Here is a 21,825-nt window from a genome sequence, read left to right as displayed (position 1 = left end):
GGGTGAAAAATGGAAAATGGTAATGATCTAGATCTAATATTAAGCACATTTTGTTACTAAATACTTGGTAAATTTAACACAGCAATCAAAACATGCTCGACATTTGAGTAAATATTCCTTTCGAAAAACGGTTCATGAAAAGTTCAAATAGAATGTCATATTGCAAAGAAATCTTCTCTGATAAACTTTAGCACAATTCAAAAAATCAGGTAACTATTCGTTGATTCGCGATCGGGTCCAGGAGTTATTTAGCGTCGAATTACCCCACCCAGACTTCTAAGTTAATATGCACATGCTATCTGACTAACAGGGCTGTTAAGTTGTGACGTATTTCCTGGCTAAGATAAGGTGAAAAGGTTCTGGAACATCCACCTGAAGCAAGTATAAGGTTTGGAAAACAAATCCTGTTACGAAGAAAACAGTAAGAAATTTTATTATAGAACTTCCTTTTCGTTTCGGACCCCGGTAGTCCGTCTTCCTATGACGTCACAGCTTTACAGACTATCATTACAAACAACACATCATTCAATAAATTGCATTTTATCACTTAATAACGGAAGTTTAGTCCGAAAGCTTGTTTTCTTATCGTATATGTATTACAAGAGCAACTCATTTTTATCGAATTATAAAAATAAAAATATGAGATCACAACCACAAAATAATAAATACACTTTATTCAAAACCCGAGTTCATTCTTTTGATTTAATTGAATTGTTAATGTATATATAAAAACATCCCGAGTAAGCATTTTTCTTCTGATGCATGGATAACAATAAATGAGCTGAAGATCCAATATTTTTGTTACTTGTTCTTAGGAGCCGATAGGAGTGTTTATGCAATTAAAACTAAAACTTTTAGTTAAAAGGAAGGAAAATATTTTGTATCGGGATATTTTCTAAATAGAGGGTTCGCAGTTGAAACTTAGAGGGTTCGATTGCTGTTTATGAGGAGGCCTGGGGCGAATCGACCTGAATTACCCTACAGACGACCCACCCCTGAAAGACGAAACATTCAAATAAGATAGATATGATGGAAACAAAAGCCAGTTGAACCATGTCGTGGATGAAACCTTGTCAGTCAGTCTATTTGCGTTGTTTCTTTTTAGCAAACATTGTTTCTTTTGTTCATACGTTATGTAGGATCCCAAGTTGTAACTGCGACGGGTTCGTCTTCTAGTAGAAGCATGGTAGGTGTTGCATTGCGTTGGAGCTGCTGTTGCTGGACATGTGGTGTTCTTCAGTGGACAACTTTCTGAAAATAAGCCGGCAAATATAGATTACGCTATTACTCCTGTTTTATTTAGTGCATTCACCTCCCAACCCTGGGACCTCAGTATATTTTGTGATTGTTAGGTCTCTCAACCCTTGATTGGAAGTTTTTCTCTACCAGGTTCTTCGATGTTTAGGTTCCTGAATACCCATCATATATCCATCACGCTAAATCCTACGGTGGCCCACAAGGGTCACGGCAAAATAAGAACTCACGGCAAAAGAAAGCGAACCCACGGCAGAACAGAGAGAACCCACGGCAGAACAGAGAGAACCCACGGCAGAACAGAGAGAACCCACGGCAAAAGAAAGCAAACCAACGGCAGAACAGAGAGAACCCACGGCAGAACAGAGAGAACCCACGGCAGAACAGAGAGAACCCACGGCAGAACAGAGAGAACGCACGGCAGAACAGAGAGAACCCACGGCAGAACAGAGAGAACCCACGGCAGAACAGAGAGAACCCACGGCAGAACAGAGAGAACCCACGGCAGAACAGAGAGAATCCACGGCAAAACATAGAGAACCCACGGCAGAACAGAGAGAACCCACGGCAAAACATAGAGAACCCACGGCAGAACAGAGAGAACCCACGGCAGAACAGAGAGAACCCACGGCAGAACAGAGACAACCCACGGCAGAACAGAGAGAATCCACGGCAAAACATAGAGAACCCACGGCAGAACAGAGAGAACCCACGGCACAACATAGAGAACCCACGGCAGAACAGAGAGAACCCACGGCAGAACAGAGAGAACCCACGGCAGAACAGAGGGAACCCACGGCAGAACAGAGTGAAGTCACGGCAGAACAGAGACCAAAAGCCACGGCGGAAGTAAAAATTCCACGGCGGAAGTAAAAATCCACGTCGGAAGTAATATTTTGTATTACCCATAACACAGTGCTCACAAATACGCTGATTCAAAATGGCGGAAACCGAAGATCAGAAAAGTGACATTATTAGATATTTGTTTTATCGGGGCTATAGTTATGGAGAGATGCTCGAAATGCTCTCTAAGAATTATGAAATCGAAATGAGTTTAAGGACGTCTTAGAGAGTGGAATCTTTCCAGACGAAACATGGAATACGACATCAATGTTGTAAAAGGCGAGATTTCCCAACATTTAGATGGCCCAGACTCATCAGTTGGATATCGCTCTGTTTGGCATGCTCTTCGTTTAAAAGGCATGATAGTACTACGTGTGGTCGTGCAAGAACTAATGAAAGAAATGGACCCAGAAGGAGTTGAGTCAAGGAAGAGACATAAGCTGAGAAGAAGAGAATACTATTATCAAGGGCCAAATAGTGCTTGGCATGCTGATGGATACGACAAATTGAAGCCATATGGTTTTCCTATCCACGGTTGCATCGACGGCTTCAGTCGAAAGGTATTGTGGCTATACGTAACACGATCCAATAATTACCCGGATAATATTGCTGCATATTATCTAGATGCTGTAGAACAATTTGGTGGATGCCCACGCGAACTGGACACTGATTTGGGTACCGAAAATGGAACGCTGGCTGGAATACAATGTTTTTTCATGAATAACCCTGATTCTCACAGGTATGTGACTTCCCCTCGAAATCAAAGAATTGAAAGGTGGTGGAGCTTCTTGAAAAAAAATTGGTCGACCTGGTGGATAAATTTGTTCAAGGATATGGTAGAGAAGGGGGTCCTTAACACAGGTGACCAACTGCACTTAGAATGCCTGTAGTTCTGCTTTTCTAATTTGCTACAAAGGGATCTGGACAGGGTCAAGGAGTCCTGGAACACCCATTATATTAGGAAATCTCACCATGATACTGTAGCAGGGAGACCTGATGCCATGTATACGTTACCTGAAAGACATGGAGGTATAGATAATCTGATTGTTCAAGTTCCAAACAGTGACTTGAATTATGCCTACAACCACCTTGTAGAAAAAGATGAAGATAATGAGTACCAAGAGTATTTCCGATATGTCATTAGAAATCTCGGTGCAAGGTCACCCAAACACTGGAGAGAAGCATTTGAATTGTACACCCGGTTATTAATTATCGCAGTGGATGGTTATTAAGAATCGAAAGTCAGGCTATCGATAGCCTGATAGCTAAGCTATTGATAGCCTGATAGCTAAGCTATCGATAGCCTGATGGCTAAGCTATTGGTAGCCAAGAAACTAAGCTATTGATAGGCAGGCTATCGATAGCCTGATAGCTAAGCTTTTGATAGCCTGATAGCTAAGCTATTGATAGCCTGATAGCAGGAGGAGAGGAGGTAATCTTACATCGACCTCTTATCAAGGTCTCATCGACTCTCAATCATAGAAAAAATAAGCAAATATAAAATTATTATAAAATCATTTATTAATTTTGGTATTTCAAATGGTCTTGGCCATGGGCTTCCTGTGTTTTTCAATAACTAAATCGGATATGGGCTTTCTGTAGATTTGTGCATTCATAAAATTGTTCTGATGCCGTGCCTTATTTATCACGTGACCAATGATTGAAGGAAAGAGATATGACAGCATTAATAAGCTTGAATGCCAAGGGAACTCCGAATCATTGTACTATGGTCCAGTATGAAATAGAACGATCGCTGTTTATATAATAAAGAACAAGATAACAGAACTAATCATTTTCAGCTGATTTTTGCATAATTAGGAAGAACTTAGTAGGTCTTATTGTTTATCGTTTATGAGTCATTAAGTGCATTGTGTTGGATACAAAAGTCAGCAAATACTCGAAGTATTTCTTGAGTTTGATAAGTTTGGAAGATTTACGCTTTGTTGATTGCTGAACTTTGGTGTTTGCTTTTAAAAGAATTATGGAAGGATGTTATCATGAATTTGCTCAACGCATAATATTGTTTCAAAAAAACATTTATTTTCATTAGTCCTTTGAATTCATTGACAGTAGCGTGATATCCTCGAGAGCCTAATTGGAATAATGTAGCCATTGCGTTTCTCAAAAGTAAATTTTTAGGTCTTGCTTGCTTACTTGGTTGGTTGAGTTTTGGAGTTAAAAATTCAAAATCCCCGCGCTCTATAAATTGGATTGGTAAACAAAAGACCTGTCCAAACTTGTCTGACAATAGTCTCCCCGTCGTTTTATGGTAACGATTTAATAAACAATAGTTTGCTCGTCATTTTATGGTAACGATTTAATAAACAATAGTCCGCTCGTCATTTTATGGTAACGGTTTAATAAACAATAGTCTGCTCGTCATTTTATGGTAACGATTTAATAAACAATAGTTTGCTCGTCATTTTATGGTAACGATTTAATAAACAATAGTTTGCTCGTCATTTTATGGTAACGGTTTAATAAACAATAGTCTGCTCGTCATTTTATGGTAACGATTTAATAAACGATAGTCTGATGACGTCAATTGGTCGTCATGGTAACTTCAAATAATAACTACCCGTCGTTTTATGCTAACATTTGATGAATGATTAATGTCCCCGTCCTTCCCCGTCCTTCCCCGTCCTTCCCCGTCCTTCCCCGTCCCCTTCCCCGTCCAAAAAAGGGCTCGTGCCATCCCTACACTACTACTTTCATTTGATCGCATTTCAATTTGATTGCAGCTTGAGCATCTCCACGGTTTCAATTATTTCTCTTGGTAAAAAGTGAATAACATTATAGACAAGTTACTTGTCTTACCAATAGCTGTGCAAATGAGTCTCGGTACAAATAAAACAAGGTACACCACAAATCTCAAGATGATCATGACTGCAGGAACAACATTACTGAGAGACGGTAGAACCAACGACCAAAAGATAATGACATCTTCAAGAAGTGAGACTGGAAAAGAAAAAGATATGCATGTCTTTCTCTTCGATTCATAGTTCCAGGAAAACCTGCATTGTTATCTCTTCCTTAATTTGAGGTTCGTTAACTACTTATTTGATCTACGACTTAGCCATGCCCAAACTTAAATCAGCCCGGAGGTTGTTTCAGGGTTCCATCTGCAGTTAGCCATACCCTCATTTGAAGTTTTTTGAAAGTATTTTGTATTTTCAATATGAAGCTGATTGACTTACCGCCACCTGACAGGATAAGTCTGGGTACATATAAACTGATTTGAAGTAAAAATCCCAGGACGATGAGAATCCAGAACAAATCACCTTCTTTTCTTTGAAGTCTCCTCTGCCTGGTAGACCTTAGTCGATCATGCAATGCCTGAAAAAAGTAACGAAAAGAATTTTCAGTTTATTTATAGAAATAGTGTCTTGCGTTAGTTAAAAGGTTTTTTTCTTACTATTTCTTTGACACTTTTCGAAGAAGCTCTAACTTTCGTTGAAAACTTGTCTGTTTCGTACAATAAGTACATAGTATCATCTAGAGAATTTGAATCTGGAGTATTGTGGAGAATTGAGGAAGTCCGTCTTTTTAATTCTTTATCATATAGTTAACATTTCATACATTGCTATTATAACATGTTTTTCAGCATGCACTAATCCAGCTATCTCTGCAAGGTCTAATGGTTTCACAGGTTTCAAAAAACTTCCATCATTCTCCATCCTCAGTTTTTTTGTATATTGTCTTTTATTTTTTACTTACTTATCTACTTACACACACTTACACACACATACACACACCAAACACACTTTAATACACTTACACATAGTTACTAACATTCACAACACTTACACACACTTACACACACTTAACAACGCTTACACACATACACACAAACACAATTGCACACACCTACACACAACAAATACATAAAAACACACTTACACAAACTTACACACACTTACACACACTTACACACACTTACACACACTTACACACACTTACACACACTTACACACACTTACACACACTTACACACACTTACACACACTTACACACACTTACACACACTTACACACACTTACACACACTTACACACACTTACACACACTTACACACACTTACACACACTTACACACACTTACACACACTTACACACACTTACACACACTTACACACACTTACACACACTTACACACACTTACACACTTACACACACTTACACACACTTACACACACTTACACACACTTACACACACTTACACACACTTACACACACTTACACACACTTACACACACTTACACACACTTACACACACTTACACACACTTACACACACTTACACACACTTACACACACTTACACAAAATTAAACACATTTACACAAACTTATACGCACATACACTTACACTTTTACTCATTTACACTGACTTACACACAGTTACACACAGTTACACAAACTTACACACACGTACACACATTTTTGCACACATTTACACACACTTACACACTCTTATAGACCTTTATACATACATACACACAGAGTTACACACATTTACACATATTTACAGACTTACACACACTTGGTAATCAATTCTAGGAGGGGAGGGGAGCGCCGTTTTTGTCTATTGGCAAACATAAATTCAAGCACCAAAAACGAAATACATGTCGTCCCATCTGCGGGGAGGGGGTGGGGTTTCGCACCCCTTGCACCCGTCTCCTAAGAAGCCCCTGTAAAATCAGATCTGAAGTCGATTAGTTCTTAAAACTAGTTGCGGGTAGCAGACCAATTATTTTGTACAATTTATCATTCAAGAAAATAATAATGTGCTTATGTTGTTGTTGTTGTTGTTTTAAGCGAGCAGGACGACAATATTGTGAAAACCCACTGTTAGAAAATCGGTCCGTACGGCGGCAAACATAACTCCAAAATGATATTTCTAATACACCGTTAATAGCCTAAATGTTTGAGCCACTATTTGTGCTAAATTCAGAAACATCTGAGTGTTTAACTTTTGACGCAAAACAAAAAAAATTAGTCACCTTAGCCTGAAACAAAGTCAATATATATTTATTTCAAAAAAGGTTGTCATCACCAAAGGCGATAGGTAATAGGCGAAAAGCAATAGGAGATAGGTCATTCCAAGATCCACGGCAAGAATAGCTGGAATGACTGATTCAATGCATGTTCTTTGCATTCAACCAATCCATTCCATGTCGGAATGACCTATCGCCTACTCGCCTTTGGCGATGACAACGTTTAGACAACGTGTATCTTAGAGAATACTTTTGTAATTCTAAAAGTTAAGTAGACTAATAATATAATCTTGGGTTGTGAATCTTTTAACGCTAAATTTAATTTTAAAAGCCTTGTTTGACTCAAGTGAACTGCAAGGTAAAAATACTTTTTTTAGATTTAGTAGAATATGAACAATAGGCCATGTATCGCTATGTAAAAGGATTACTATCCCTTTAGCTTCGGCAGAAAGGGTAAAAATAAAACACCTCCGGTGGGACTCGAACCCACAACCTTTGAATTAGAAGTCCAACGCGCTAATCCATTGCACCACGGAGGCTGTGATTGATAAGATTCCCTGCCTGAAGATCTTCAATAAATACAATGCATAAATCAAGGTAATAAGGCAAACGGCTGTAGAGCCAGTTGCAATTTATCAGCGTGCAAATAAGTCAGGCTTTAGTTCTCTTTCTGAGCCAACGCCTCAAAATAGTTATTTCAAAACAATATAAATTTTCAACTATTCTTATTTGAGTACTTAAATCATTACTGAAATTATTGAAATCTTATTAATGCATGGCTTTTCTTTAAATGCCTCAGTCTTCAGTGTAGAAAGACATGCTCCTTTTATATGTTGTTTTACACTGGTCTTTTTTGTTTTATCCAAAACAATAGCTTTAAAAAGTCAGCAGTGGATCTAAAATAAAGAAAATATAACTTTATTGTTTCTCTTCAATAAATTTACGCCATGCACACAATTGAAACTTACCAAAATATCAGCCATAACCACCTTTTGTCAGTTATAAATGAACCATGGTCAGTCCAACAAATATGTATTAATGACACGAAATAACACATGCTAAAAGATTCAGCTTAGGTATTCATACTTATATTATACTTTCATTTTTCGTCTTTTCAATTCACATTTCCTTCACTTTCTTCTTTTTCTCATATTTATTCGTCGTCCTCATAGCTTCGAATATGAAACAAAACAATCAGCGATGAAGCTTTTTATCAAATTGATATTTTAACTTTTATACAGCATCTGTTTCCGTAGTTAATAATAATGATGCAAAAATTTCTCACTTCTGGTTGGTTGAGAGCAGTGCTGTTTTCCTGAAACACCAGTGCAAAAATGTGAAAAACCTTTCGGTGATTGGTTGAAAAGACAAAAGAAATTCAAACTAGCCAATCAGATCACAGCAGTTGTCATAGCAACAGAACAGCCTTCCCTTGTTATTTTAGAATTAAGAAGGAAAGAAAACATCGGTTGGGCCACAGACATTGGTATTCAATGATGGATTAAAGGGGCACTTGGATGAAAATGGATAAAATTGGAAATTGGAAATGATTTTAAACTTAATTAAACGTATCAATATGTCCCCAATCGTAGCCAAGCTACACATTTTCTTCACAGTAAAAATTATCAATTTTATTTAGCATAGAAATTTTGAGCAAATGACGTCATTTACTCAACCCTATTGTTCTTTTCTCTTTTAACCCAAAATTTTTTAATTCCAAGTGGCTCCCAGGCGAAACTTTTCACTAATCTGGTTTACATAATCATAATTGAGTCAAATTATCCTCAAGATTAATACTTCAATTATTCGGACTTTGGAAAATTGGGGCGCTTTCATCCAAGTGCCCCTTTAACTATATCATAACATAAGAGAAACGTGTCCTGGCTATAACTTACATTTTAGAACACTGGGCTACTTTTTAGTACGGAAAATAATAAGTAATAGTGAAGAAGGGTATCCAAAAACCTGTAATGTTATCAATCATTATCAAAAACATTGTAATCTAGATCAATAAAAACTAAGTAATAACCTTGATATATTTAGTTTATATGTGCATGCTTAGTTAGGGAATGTGCAATAATTATCAGGAGGGGGGCTGAAAAATGAGATATATCAAGCAAAAGATTAGGAAGTACCCTCCCCCCCTTAAAATTTTTAGTTCTTATTCCCTTCCTCTGTTATGTTAAAAATAACGTTGAATCCTCCTATCCCAATGATTACCATCCTTCAATTAGAAATGTCTTTATGTGACTACCTGTTGTCATGCTATTGCAAGCCTGTGCTTACTTGTTCGTTGTCCTCGTCTGCAACAAATAGTACTTCAGAAGAATGTTTAACAAAATCGTCCATTTCAGAGTCATCTGTTTCCACATCAGAGCTGTTTTCAGAAGAATCAGAGTCGCATTCGGAATCACTAGACAGGAATTCTGTACTACTATCACTGGAATTAATTCTTTCATCCCTAGGTGTTTCAGCAAGAGCACAATTAAGGACACGTGCTACTAGCGCAGTTTTATTTCCTGTTAATACGTTTAGATTGTTGTGCTTGAGGTAGATCTTTAGTTGTTTTGCTGTCAGAGCTTTGACTTCGTATTCATCTTTCCAGTTAATGTTTGGAAGGATGTTTCGTTCAGCTTTTCTTTATTGAGCTTTCAATTCAAGAAACTCAAGATGTTGAACAAAGCGTTTGAGAGTGGTTACATCAACCATCAATTTCTGGCACACCTTCTGCATTTCATTCACTTTGGATGAGGTTAACCTACCAGAAGCAAATATCTGCTTGAATTTGCACACATGGAAGCTGTCGGTCGACTTCTTATATACATTTCGAATAAAACTTAAGGCCCCCCCTCCGTCAAATTAGTGATTTTACTTTGAGCCTCCCCCCCCCCCCCCCCCCCCCCCACTATTTTAGCAATTTCATGTGATGCCCCGCCCCCTCTGGTTTTTCAGTGAAATACCCGCTTGTATACGTCATTTCAAGCCATGCAATCAGCGCGCGCATTTAACATAGCGCTATAAGTTATTTAAATGAATAATAAAATCAGTGTGAAAAAATCTACCTTTCGCAAAAATTGAAAACGATAATAAGCTGTGACATCATAAGGTAATTCGTGACGTCATGAACAGTTTTCATAGGTTGAGTCAGCACGGCTTCGAGCTAGTGCGCGAGCTGTGTTTACTCTATGCTAATAGCCTAGCAACAGCCTAGCTGACTGAATTGATGAGAGATATATTATATTTCCCTTTGAAACCAAACATCCTCTGTCTGTAAAACGATTGATCATTTATTAATTCTTTTCTTTCCTTTTTCCTAAATTCAGCTAGGCCATAATTTATGTATCCCACATGGGAAGGATTTTTTGAGGGTTCATAGCCTTCAGCGACACAGGTGGAACTTTGTGTCAGCTGGTCATAGCAAGTGGTTAATCAACTACGGTCTAGGGGCCGACTAACCTCTCCCTTAGGCTTCGGCCGAACTTCCTGATCTGTCTGTATATCCTCGGATAGCGGTGTCGGGGCCGAAATCTCAGGCGTAGCCGTAAATGCTTCGCGCTGCCATACTGTGCTTCAGCACTGGTTCTGGAGGTATGGTCCTATTAAATCCAGAAATAAACTAATTACCAAAAACAGTCGCTTTCCTGAAATAGTGATAACTAATTTATTGGCGGCCCTCTTGAATTAATTGTGTGATGCTGATCGTGCCCGGGGCGAACACGTGCAACATTCATAAAACATGGCGGGGATGCGTTTTCAAATGATTCATGTAAAGTATTGGTATTTCGCATATTGTTCCAACTACCAACAACTAATTCAATTGCTTTTTTAGATGTGCTTCTCACAGGAATTCCAAGACACTCATTTTTACTCAGTGTAAAAAAAGTAAGAGCGCCCGCAGTCAAGCTTCTCATTCCAAAACGTAAAGTTCTAAGTAAAAGACACCCTGATTGCTGTGCCGTCGTACTGTTATCCACGTCAATCGGACCCTTCCACGTTTTTTTCTCAACTTTTGATAAGAACAAGCTAGCAAAAGGGTGAAAAATGGATGGAAAATGGTAATGATCTAGATCTAAAGTAGTTATGACCCCCCAGATAGCGCACTTACGAGGGGAGGGGTGGTCTAAATTCCTGAATACCACCTTAAGAATGTAGGGGGAGGGGAGGTTGGAATGTAGAACAGGGTCAAAGTACGAATTCCAATCACCAAGGCGGGAATTTGAAATATGAAATATGAATACATATTTTTATGGAGAGAAAAGTTTAAAAGCCCGATCAAAATCAGCAGAATCACTTGCTCATCACCTTCGTCGGAAAAACCCCACTTGCACTCAGCTTTAATCCAGAGTACGGATAGATTAGTTAACATGTCATCGGGAAAAATAATACAAATCGGAGACCGTGCAAAATCACTACATTGCAACTTAACAATAGAAACTTATATGTATTTTAGGTAAATTCCATTTATAATATACTGAATTCAGATTGCTTTGAAGAATTCAGGTATGTATATATAAATTGTTTAGAGTAATCAAACTTGCCATGCAAAATACTGCCTCCCATAAATACATATGTCCAAAAAGTAAAGGCTTGAAATGAAAGTTCTACTATTAAACTGATATTTTCTTTCAATTAACATTCACTTATTGACTTGCTGAACTATTTTTTTTCGAAGTAACAATATTAAATTGTTTTTTTTTTTCACATGTAGGCACTTCATGTATGAATACAGGCATTTGACAAAGTATGTTAAAGACCAGGCCCCAGTATGAAAATATGTGTGATCACAGTGTGATCACACATGTGATCACACCCTGTGATCACACCGTGATCACGTGTAAAAACTTTTGACGCGTGATCACACTTTGATTACACTAAATAACCCGTGATCACATGATCACACATGCGTGATCAAATGTTTGTGATCACGCATGTGTGATCACGGTGTGATCACAGATGATAGCAATGGTGATCACAGTGAAGCAGTCACTGTGATTAGACTGCATGTGATCACACTAACAATATGGGAAAACCTGGGAACACAATATTAAAATATAATAAAAAGTAGTTTATTCTACCTTCATATATATTATTTCATCATACATCTCAGGTATAGAATAGTATATGTACTTTTTAGCTGGTATAATAATAAATGATCATGATAATGTCTATACGTGTACTGAGCTATTGATGTCAGTATTTTATAATATTATCATGATGTATATATCTTAAATCTTTAAAGAAATCAAAAAACTCTTTATATACAGAAGAAGCTTAAGAAATGAATATCAGCTATGATAATCGCTGTTGTCCATGTAAATTTCGGTCAGTTTAACTCTAAAACACTGAGTCCATTTTGATTAGTAATATTGTACAAAATGTGAATTATTAAAATAGATAGTCATGCACTTATCTTCTCTTCAGTTTTCAACGCCACCCCACATCTTACACCTGCCATTGCGGACCATTCTGCACTTTGAATCAATGATTTTTTTCATGTCCTCCCATGACAGCTTAATTCTGGTGTTTTGCTAAATTTCATTTGATGTTGCTCAAAAACCGCACTCAGGCGGATTGAGTCCAGTTTTCTGAGCTTTTCTCCCTTTCCTTCAACACTGCTTTGAGCAGCTTCCTGGCGGCTAAACACAATTTCAAAAACTTTTAATATAAAGTTTTTTGGCAATTTTGTTGTTATTTTGTCCAGCAGTCTTTTAGGGACATATACGCCCCTGGAAGAACTTTTTCGTCAGCGGGAGGTGCAATATCGGCTTGGGAAGGAAAGGGTGGTAAGTTAGGCTTAGCTGGCATGATTTTAGTCACCGTCGGAGCTTCTTTTGGTGACAAGCTGCCACTGTGGACTGGAGAAGAAGCAACTGTACTTGTGAAACTGGTATTGTTAGAATCGTCGTCTCCACCACATGAAGCTTCCGGCTCCACAGGGATGCCCAATTTTGCTGGCATCCCAGTGGATTGTATTGCACTTTTATGCAGTTTCTGCATTTAAGAAATGATAAAATTACATTTCTCATTTCTTGGATGCTGTTTCTCAAGCCTTGAACTTCACTGGCAAGCTCATGAACTTTCATTTCCAGGCTTCCCACGTTGGAGGTTGTTGATTGAAGCTGAGTGCTGGTATTCGTCTCAATCGGCCTGGAGCTTGTTAAATCAACTGAAAGCAATAATGAAAAGCAATTCAAACCACAGTGTACGTTAACGACATGTTGAGACTGATACATTTGCTTTTTGCACCATGCTTAAGCTTTAAGTAAGAACGCATTTGATTTGTCAATAAAATAAAAAAGTATCTACTTCTTGATATCCGTTTAAAGAATTTTGATTTTTTCGCAAATTTTATTTGTTTAAACTGCGATTTACTTCGTAAACTGAAGACAACTTTACCATAAGAAAATACAGCAAACTCAGATTATAGTTAACTTTAGTGCATTGTTACTTTATTAGTGGAAATAGATTCGGATTTTCGTGTGAGTTACCGGCAGTAGAATTTTGAAAGATGAAAACCGTTCTAAAGGCAATAAATTATTTACTTCACGAGAATGTGTTGGATTTACATTTAACTGTATGCCCGATCATTTTAATAGCTAGAAATATTAGAACGGGATATGATCATCTTTGCTCATTGAGCGTTGGTTCTTTTATAAATAGATTGCATCGCCTGTTGTAGTTCCGAAAATCCGATCCAAGAATGTCATAACCTTCGATACTGTTAATTGTTTGACCTGAAAATACTCTTCTGATGAAGATCGAGATATCAACAAGGAAGATGGCAAATGTTCTTTTTATGCCCAACGAAACATGATTATTGGCAGTCTAATAAAGCCATACTAAGTAAACACCGGAAATGACATTAATCGTAAGCAATTAAAATTCCTGACAGATGTACGTCAGACTATGAGCATGCTATCGTGATCGTGATGGCTTTGAAAATCTTCCGATCTCTTACGCTGGTTTGTCTTGCACGTAAAAGGAAATTAAGTGGGAATGTAAATATAACACTTTTGTGTGCTTGTCACTTGAAACACCTCACCAACATTAAGGGCATTTACAGTGAAAGCAAAGAGTGTCAACTGATCACACAAATGTCGTGACATGACCCTAATTGGATAATGAACATGGTCGTGCATGCGATGCTTTAAAACACGCGAAGCAAAAGGAATTAAAACCGTATTATGATTCTCGTGAAGTAGAAAGTACAAGAAAGTGATCTATCGTTCTGAAGTGCACAAGAAAGCCTCGCTCAATTACCGCAGGTATGTAGGAAGTCTAGGAAAGCATGATATTGTCAGACATGGTACTATGTTGTTGATATCTACTTCATCCATTGCTGCAGAACATATCAAAGCTGATGCCATCATTCACTATGGTAGAGCTTGCTTAAGTCCGTAAGTACAGAGTTGCCTTATTGTGTAGTCTAGAGGCCCAATAAGAAGCCTTAAAATGGAGCAACAATGAAAAGGGGGTAATGGAAGGGGGGGGGGGGGGGGGGGTGGTTGTAGGTAATAGGTGCCCCACCATTGGCTTCGTAAGAAATGTAAAACATAACCTTTATCTTTATTGTTTCTTTACATTTTTAGGACAAGACGTTTAGCAGTCTGTTATGTATTTGGCAAACAAGAGTTAAATATTGATTCTTGTCATCAACACTTGAATACTTTGTTACCTGACAAAACCACAAGTATAATTATCATGTATGATGTCATTTATTACCATTGTATAGGTAAATATCAATAATATTGTCTTAGTATTGTGTTACTGCATAATTTTAGACTTGAATATAGAGTTTTGTATGCTGTGATTGGTCAAGCAACCAGTGATTATGAGACGATATTAACTGCTCAAGCAGTGTTTATGAGGTTTTCCAAAGTTTGCCAGAGCAGAAGTAATTAATTTTTTTTTATTCTGATTTTTTCTTCACAGAAACACTCGAAAATAAACTACGAAAAGATTATAAAAATATGGTGGTTTCCAGACTAGAACCAACATTAACAAATAAAGTAATAAATCATTCTATAAATTCTAAAAAAAATAAACATGAAGAAAAGGAACATGAAGAAAATATTGAGGAAAAAGAAAATGGGAAGAATGGAAAACATTGGATCCGAAGGTAAGGAGAATCATCATCATAATCATCATCATCATCATGGCTGACCATATCAGGAGACGCATAAGGCCTTAAATTTACACTAATTTGTCCAATCATTCTATGCCACTGTTTTAGCTGCATTTTAGGCATGGATCAGACCCAAAAACATCATTACAGCCTCAGTACCAACGCTTCTTGGGCTGTATTCACAATGTGTAGTTCCAGATATTATCCACTCCCCTCCCCCCCAACCCCCCACTCCTGGTAATTTTCTTCCATACGAACTCTGTAATTTTTCTGACCCCCCACCCTTTGGAAATTCGAAATTTCTCTATGGGGGGTATGGATAATTTCTGAAACTATACGGTAATGCTTTCGGCTTCTGTAACACTACATTGTTTTAGCCCTGTATCCAACCAGGAGCACTACAGGATTCAAATTACTTACATAACCAATCAGATCATTGCTCCAATTCTGGATACGGGTTTGTGGTATGGTAAAGTGAGAAATGTACCAAACTTATTTTTACTCTGTAAAAATCAACATGTGAGTTGAGCATTGTGTGCATAGAATATTAAATGAAGTGGTAGTGGGTTTGAAAGAAAAGTGTCCCCAATTAGTGCAAAAGCACTAGAACGACTAGACACTTAAATAAAAGGGATTTATTTATTTATTTAAACTGCTCATAACTGTAATGTCGACGTTATTTTAATGCTCTGCCCTTATTTCATTCTAGGTTTGGTTATGAATTCTGTTTACCAGAAGACCACAATATTGATGAATATAAAGTGTTTTATATTGGACAACAATCACTGAATCTAACTAATCTAATTATGTCCTATAACAAATGTCAGGTCAGTATCAAAGATGGGATTGGGCTTCCTGTGGTTCCTGTAGTAATTCCACAGGGATCCCAAAACTATGTTTCTCATTGTGGTAGCCCTAACAATATTGATGATATCAATTAATTTATTTGCATGTGTTTGTTTTTTTTTTAATTAAGTTTTATTCCTATGACCCAGTCATGGACACAGCCAGACAAGAGAATATTAATGTCAACAAAGCCCTTATGAAAAGGTACAAAACATTAGAAAGAAACAAGCCATCCTTGTATTTTCCTTGGTCACTGTTTGATATTTGCTTTTACTAATTTGGCCAAGTAAGGATAATAAATAATAATGCTTAATGGCACTTTACAAGATCAGTGGAGGACTTTACGGGCTGCATATAACCGTTGATTGCATTACTACGCGGCCACCCCAGACACAAATCGAGTCGTGTAGTTTGCAATAGACTACTGTCAATCATTCATGTTGACGCCATTTATAAACGTTTGGATCAGTGAGTTGGCTTTCCTATCAAACTGTCAATCATTCATGTTGACGCCATTTATAAACGTTTGGATCAGTGAGTTGGCTTTTCTATCAAACTGTCAATCATTCATGTTGACGCCATTTATACACGTTTGGATCAGTGAGTTGGCTTTTCTATCAAACTTTCTCAGTCAGATATCACAAAGGAAAGTTCCAAAAGCAATTGCAATGAGTTTGAGTACATCCAAGTAAAATGAGGTTTTTGATTGACGGGAGTCTATTCAAACTACACGACACGATTTGTGTCTGGGGTGGCCGCATAGTAATGCAAATGGTGGTAAGGCACTAGTAGCAGCCCTGCGGCTTAAAATCATGAGTGATTTGTTAGTATTTTAGTATTATGCCTCCAGATTGGGATTTAATACCTAGCCTAATATCCCTGGGGAGGGGTGTAGACAGTAAAGGACAAAAGGAAAATACAGGGACTGCTTTTGTAAAATATGAAAATGGGCCATTATATGTTTGTTGTTGTACACCTAACCTCCCCTCCTCCCTCTGGGCTTCCTGGTCTGTGGTGCAGAAGGTGAGTGACCAGAGGCGAGTGACAGGAAATCTCAGAGATTAGTTAAGAGGTACTAAAAATTCTTTAAGGTATATCAGGAACAAAGGATAATGTTCATGAAATTGGAAATCCCAGGATGATCTTTTCAATACTGACTGTTGTACTAAAGATCAACTCATTCTTAGATAATCTGTCTAGGGACACTTCTCAAACACCATCATTCTGGCATTCATTCCCTTTGCTTAATATTGTTTTTGTATAAGCTGGATTATTTTGTTTTTAGACATTATATGATACAGAAGGCCAGGGATGCTCAAGTAGTAGGGATTGTGGTTGGCACTCTATATTCATGATGGCTTAATAGCCCACCTCTGAGATATGCTTTGCTTGTCACGCACAAAGGTTTCAGTATGAGGCTACATGCTAAATTAAACTAATTCTTACCACCTGTCACGAATAACTGAGTATTTCCCATGTAGCCTCATACTGAAACCTTTGTGCGCGATAAGGGAAGCATATCTCGGAAGTGGGCTATTTAAGCCAATGTTTTGTTTTCAACTTTCGCATATTGATAGTAAGGTTTCACCCCATTCTTCAATAAAGTATCTTAAGGAAATTGTAATATGATTAAACAGTAATACCATGAATTATCAATACTTTTTCACTTACTGTATTTAGAATTAAATAGCTCCTGAACATTTTTGTATGTGTATCTCTCATCACTACATACTAAAGGACAAATGAAATGTATTAAATAAGTATAGGTTTACTATACCTAGATAGATATATAACACAGGATTGGGTGGTCTATGACTAAAACAAACTTTAAATGACCAAGCTATAAATTTTGGAAATAAACTATTGGTAAACTTTCTTTAATATACACCTACACAGCTCTTGCTACATTGTTTTTTATGGTTACTATGACAAGTAATGAATAAGTGTGTGATGTTTTTGAGGAAGTACCCAAATTGAGGGTAATTTTGTTAAGATTTGAAGGAAGTATGGATACAGTCGTTTTAAATTTATGACCTACCAAAGTGATCTCTGAATTTGATGTTAATCTCAGGATTTAGGGACAGAAAAGACAATCCTGCACTTGATCCAAAGTTGTAAACCTGGCCAGAAGTGTCTTTAAAAACAATGGAAGACTCACATCCCATGCCTTCAAGAAACATCTGAAATATAACACACAAAAAAGTGTTTCTACAGTATGCTGAGGTTACCAAAAGAGGATTTGGGCAGCTGAAGAATTTTGATTGTAAATAAAAAATCTTAATGCAATCTTGAATGTTACTTCATCCAAAAGACTAAAATAAGAAATCTACTTCTATTTATATGCAGCCAAACATATGTACTTGTAAGTTATTAATTTTTCTGACGTTCATGTAATTTTGATTATCAGTCAAGAGGTGACTTATAATATTGTTTACTGGACTTTGTGGTCTGAAATTCATTATGTAATTACTGAAACCTTATTACATACCTCTCTGAGGAGATTTTTTCTGTGAACAGATATTAGCTTTAATTTTTGAGCCTCGTTTAGCTCTGAAACATCTGGAGACTTTAAACTGTCTGCATTGAGTTTATACTTCTCTTTCTCTGCAGAAGTCATTTCCTTCCACTTTTTGGATGCTTCTTTATTCTTTTCAGGCAAAGACATTTTCCTGCATTCATCTAAAGAAAAGTTAATAATATTTATAATTAATTAAGGTTTATATGTATTCTTGAAATACACACCTGGAATGTTTAGCTATACTACTTATCTTACTATTATTTACTTGCATCTTCTCTTTAAAACTAGCTAAATTCAATATTGCTTGCAGCATTGTAGTCAGGACAGATTAGTAGATTTGTACTAAAACTATTAGATCTCAATAAAAATACACTCACATGGTCTACATGTGTGATACAAAAGCCCATTCAGCCATTGGCCTCAGGTGCTATTGACTACTACACCATGCATTTGGACTTTCGGTATAATTGTCAATTATTCACCTTGAAACAATAGGACAATATGGCAATATGTGGGCAATAAAATTGGCAATCGTTTTGTGCAGATAAAACCCAATTATTCCTTTTGTCTAGCTTTTAAATTCCTGGGCATATATAATTAATAGAAGGGAATGGTTAGGAAGCCCTTTTGTTATAGGTCTTTGTTCACTTTTTTTTCAAGCGTGACTGTGCACAATCCTTTGTTTTACCACTGTTTTACTATGCATTGTTGGCAATGATGGCTGAGACCAAAATCTTTCTTTTGGCTGCTAGTTCAAAATGCATATTAAGAATCATGCATGCACTTTTTCATGCTTCTTGTTTTCAATAACATGACACACTACTGCTTGTCACAAATGTTTCATTGATATTATTCACAAGTATCATAGGCTAGTAAACTGTTGAGTACTGACCTGACTTGAAATATTCTGCACAAAACATGTTATAGGAATGTGAGCCACGTGATCCAGTGGGTATCTTGATTGGCTTTGGAGCCAATCCACTTCTACAAGTATGATATATTTAAATTCATTAAAAACTACTCAGATTGCATATATACCTTTCCCCTCCCCCTCCTCCCCCCATTTTCACCAGGTAATAAGTTGAATTAAAAGAAATTTCTTCTTTTACATGCTCGTATTTCGAATTCCTCCCTCGCATTTAGCTGTCTTGTTATTTTTAAGAAAAGAGATGTTTTTTATTGGCTTTCGACGGCTTCAGTACGTGCAAGATGATCGTTGCTTTTTTTACTCTTTGCCAGATTTTTATCAACATGGTACTCTTTTATAGGAACAACAATTGTTAAAGGAAAATTTGCTAGTGTATCAAAATACGCTTTGTGTTGAGGTCAGTTTGGCGTATATCCCCACGTGCCATTATTATTCAGCTTAACAATTGACCCGTACCTTCAGGAAAAATGACTTTGTTTCATACAGTAAACTAAGTAAGGGATGGAATCGATTACAAATACAATGATATAGCTATGAAATGTTGGGAATAAAATCAGTTTAAATGCCTAATTTAAGACTCGAACAAAGTAATATAACTCACCTTGACTTGCTCAATACTAAGTCCTGTTTCTTCGGCTGCCTTATCGATTTTGTCGCGATTGACGGAAGCGCATGTTTTCATGCCGTCATCATAAAACTCCTGTAGCTTTGATCTCTGAACATCGTTAATTTTGTTGTATGTTCTTTTGCGATTTCTACTTGTATTGCATTCGGCCATGATACATCGATTTATAATACAGTGTAGTAGCGAGAATCAAACCTGGACTTTGTCTCTTCTAGTCCGCAGACAACGCGGAGATTTGATTGGTCGAATTGTATATGAATATGTAATTAGTTGCTCAGATGACTTATTAGATGATCATTTAAGACGGCTTCGACCCTGGGTATTAGCCATTTAGATCGTGTGAATAGGGTGAATAATTGGGATACTACGCGTGCTATGATTGGTCGAAAACCATGTTTGATGAGAGTATCAAAACACGCTATCGTCATTTTTAATCTATCGCGCGCGCTCATTGGTCAGTTTGAATAAGACGGCAGGTAGGGAGAATTTACTAAGATTTCGCTTTTTTTCGATCTTTTCGCGCGTTTGTTATTTTATAATTAACAGATCGAAAACAGTTTTCCGTGTTTGATACTCTGATCAAAACACGCGGGATGTTGGGAGAACACTCGAGAAGCTGGAAACCACTCCGCTACGCGTCGTGGTTTCCTACGCTCCTCTCGTGTTCTCCCAACATCCCGCGTGTTTTGATCAGAGTATCAAACACGGAAAACTGTAAAATCGTTAGGTTGGGAGAAAGCGCGCGTAAGACCTTTCTTGTTGAGTGCACGAGTTAGATCATGGTAAACGTTCTAAACTTATCTGGCCTAACATTACTCAGTAGTGTGCTCCTAACTATGCATGTCGCCTATTTGAACACCAGAAGTCTGAAGTCCTTTTCGACGCTGAACGACAACAGCTCAGTGAAAGCGTGAAAGATCACCTTACTGCAGCACCTTGTGTATTGGAACGACTACGACGCCGTCTGCCTCAGTGAAACGTGGCTGAATAGTACAATAATGAACCGTGAACTTTTACCAGGATATAATATCTACCGTCGTGACAGGAATGGAAGAACCGGTGGAGGTGGCCTAATTGCAGTCAAGATCGACATACAATCTGCTCGTCGTCAAGATCTTGAAAGAGATGATACTGAACTAATTGTTGTTGAACTTGTGAGGCCTAGTTGTAAATCTGTGATGCTTTACACCTTTTACCGTCCTCCTGATTCCACCCTTAATGTTCTAGATAAATTGAACTCTGCACTTCAAAATGCACCGGAATACACCCTTCTCATAATGGCTGATGAACGCACGGAAACGAGGTCACCCAGTCATCTTGCAAGGTTGAGCCAAGCAGCTCATTCAAAATAAAGGCTGTTAGCGCTAATTCAGATCAAAACAAAGGTCTTTTTTTAAATACTTTTCTTATTTAAAGCCATTCATGTAATTTTATATCTTTTATCGTGAAATAATAACTGGGTGACCTCGTTTTCGACTGATTCATCGGCGCCCATAAACACCGGAGGACGTGCAGACGAGGATACATTACACCTTAAAATCCTTTGAATTTGAATTTTGATAAATTTTGATATGTTTTCTTTATATTATTGTTTTTTCCTCGTCAATCTCAATGCTAATCATGTTTGTACTGTATGTAAATTGTATGGAGAGGGAATATCAATTGGGACGAAAGTTCTGTTTTCTTCGCCAGTC

At 37.4% G+C, this 21,825-nt stretch overlaps 3 protein-coding genes and 1 non-coding gene across 6 annotated transcripts; 1 reads left to right on the top strand and 3 right to left on the bottom strand.

Moving 5' to 3' along the window:
* Positions 1 to 806: 806 nt before the first annotated feature.
* On the bottom strand, positions 807 to 11,633 carry LOC148904371 (uncharacterized). The gene is made up of 6 exons (XM_089025397.1): positions 10,546 to 11,633; positions 9,376 to 9,847; positions 5,295 to 5,433; positions 4,915 to 5,055; positions 3,112 to 3,185; positions 807 to 1,251 (listed from the first exon to the last, which is right to left on the bottom strand). The coding sequence occupies exons 2-6, from the start codon at positions 9,436 to 9,438 to the stop codon at positions 1,237 to 1,239; spliced, it is 432 nt and encodes a 143-aa protein (XP_088881523.1). The 5' UTR covers positions 9,439 to 9,847; positions 10,546 to 11,633; the 3' UTR covers positions 807 to 1,236.
* Trnar-ucu (transfer RNA arginine (anticodon UCU)) lies at positions 7,555 to 7,628 on the bottom strand. Its single transcript has one exon. It is a non-coding gene; the product is annotated as a tRNA-Arg (tRNA).
* Positions 11,634 to 12,227: 594 nt separating the features above from the next.
* Positions 12,228 to 20,398, bottom strand: LOC116308324 (uncharacterized). The gene is made up of 6 exons (XM_089025393.1): positions 20,108 to 20,398; positions 19,471 to 19,562; positions 18,549 to 18,739; positions 18,099 to 18,240; positions 17,732 to 17,791; positions 12,228 to 13,255 (listed from the first exon to the last, which is right to left on the bottom strand). The coding sequence occupies exons 2-6, from the start codon at positions 19,496 to 19,498 to the stop codon at positions 12,903 to 12,905; spliced, it is 774 nt and encodes a 257-aa protein (XP_088881519.1). The 5' UTR covers positions 19,499 to 19,562; positions 20,108 to 20,398; the 3' UTR covers positions 12,228 to 12,902.
* On the top strand, positions 13,994 to 18,252 carry LOC148904370 (2-(3-amino-3-carboxypropyl)histidine synthase subunit 2-like). Of its 3 annotated transcripts, none has more exons than XM_089025396.1 (7): positions 13,994 to 14,354; positions 14,435 to 14,486; positions 14,679 to 14,821; positions 15,022 to 15,208; positions 15,924 to 16,041; positions 16,210 to 16,264; positions 18,132 to 18,252. In XM_089025396.1, exons 3-6 carry the CDS (start codon positions 14,791 to 14,793, stop codon positions 16,258 to 16,260), a joined length of 387 nt encoding a protein of 128 aa, XP_088881522.1. In that variant the 5' UTR covers positions 13,994 to 14,354; positions 14,435 to 14,486; positions 14,679 to 14,790; the 3' UTR covers positions 16,261 to 16,264; positions 18,132 to 18,252. The 3 variants fall into 3 exon arrangements, with proteins under 3 accessions (XP_088881522.1, XP_088881521.1, XP_088881520.1); XM_089025395.1 differs by having other exon boundaries at positions 16,191 to 16,264; XM_089025394.1 differs by lacking the exon at positions 18,132 to 18,252 and having other exon boundaries at positions 16,191 to 17,748.
* Positions 20,399 to 21,825: the final 1,427 nt, after the last annotated feature.

Source organism: Actinia tenebrosa, unplaced genomic scaffold (assembly GCF_029948245.1).
Source record: "Actinia tenebrosa isolate PJP-AT-01 unplaced genomic scaffold, QUT_ActTen_1.0 utg165__unscaffolded, whole genome shotgun sequence".
NCBI classification, from domain to species: Eukaryota; Metazoa; Cnidaria; class Anthozoa; order Actiniaria; family Actiniidae; genus Actinia; species Actinia tenebrosa.
The sequence above is the reverse complement of the archived record's forward strand: the minus strand, read 5'-3'. Positions and strand labels throughout refer to the sequence as shown.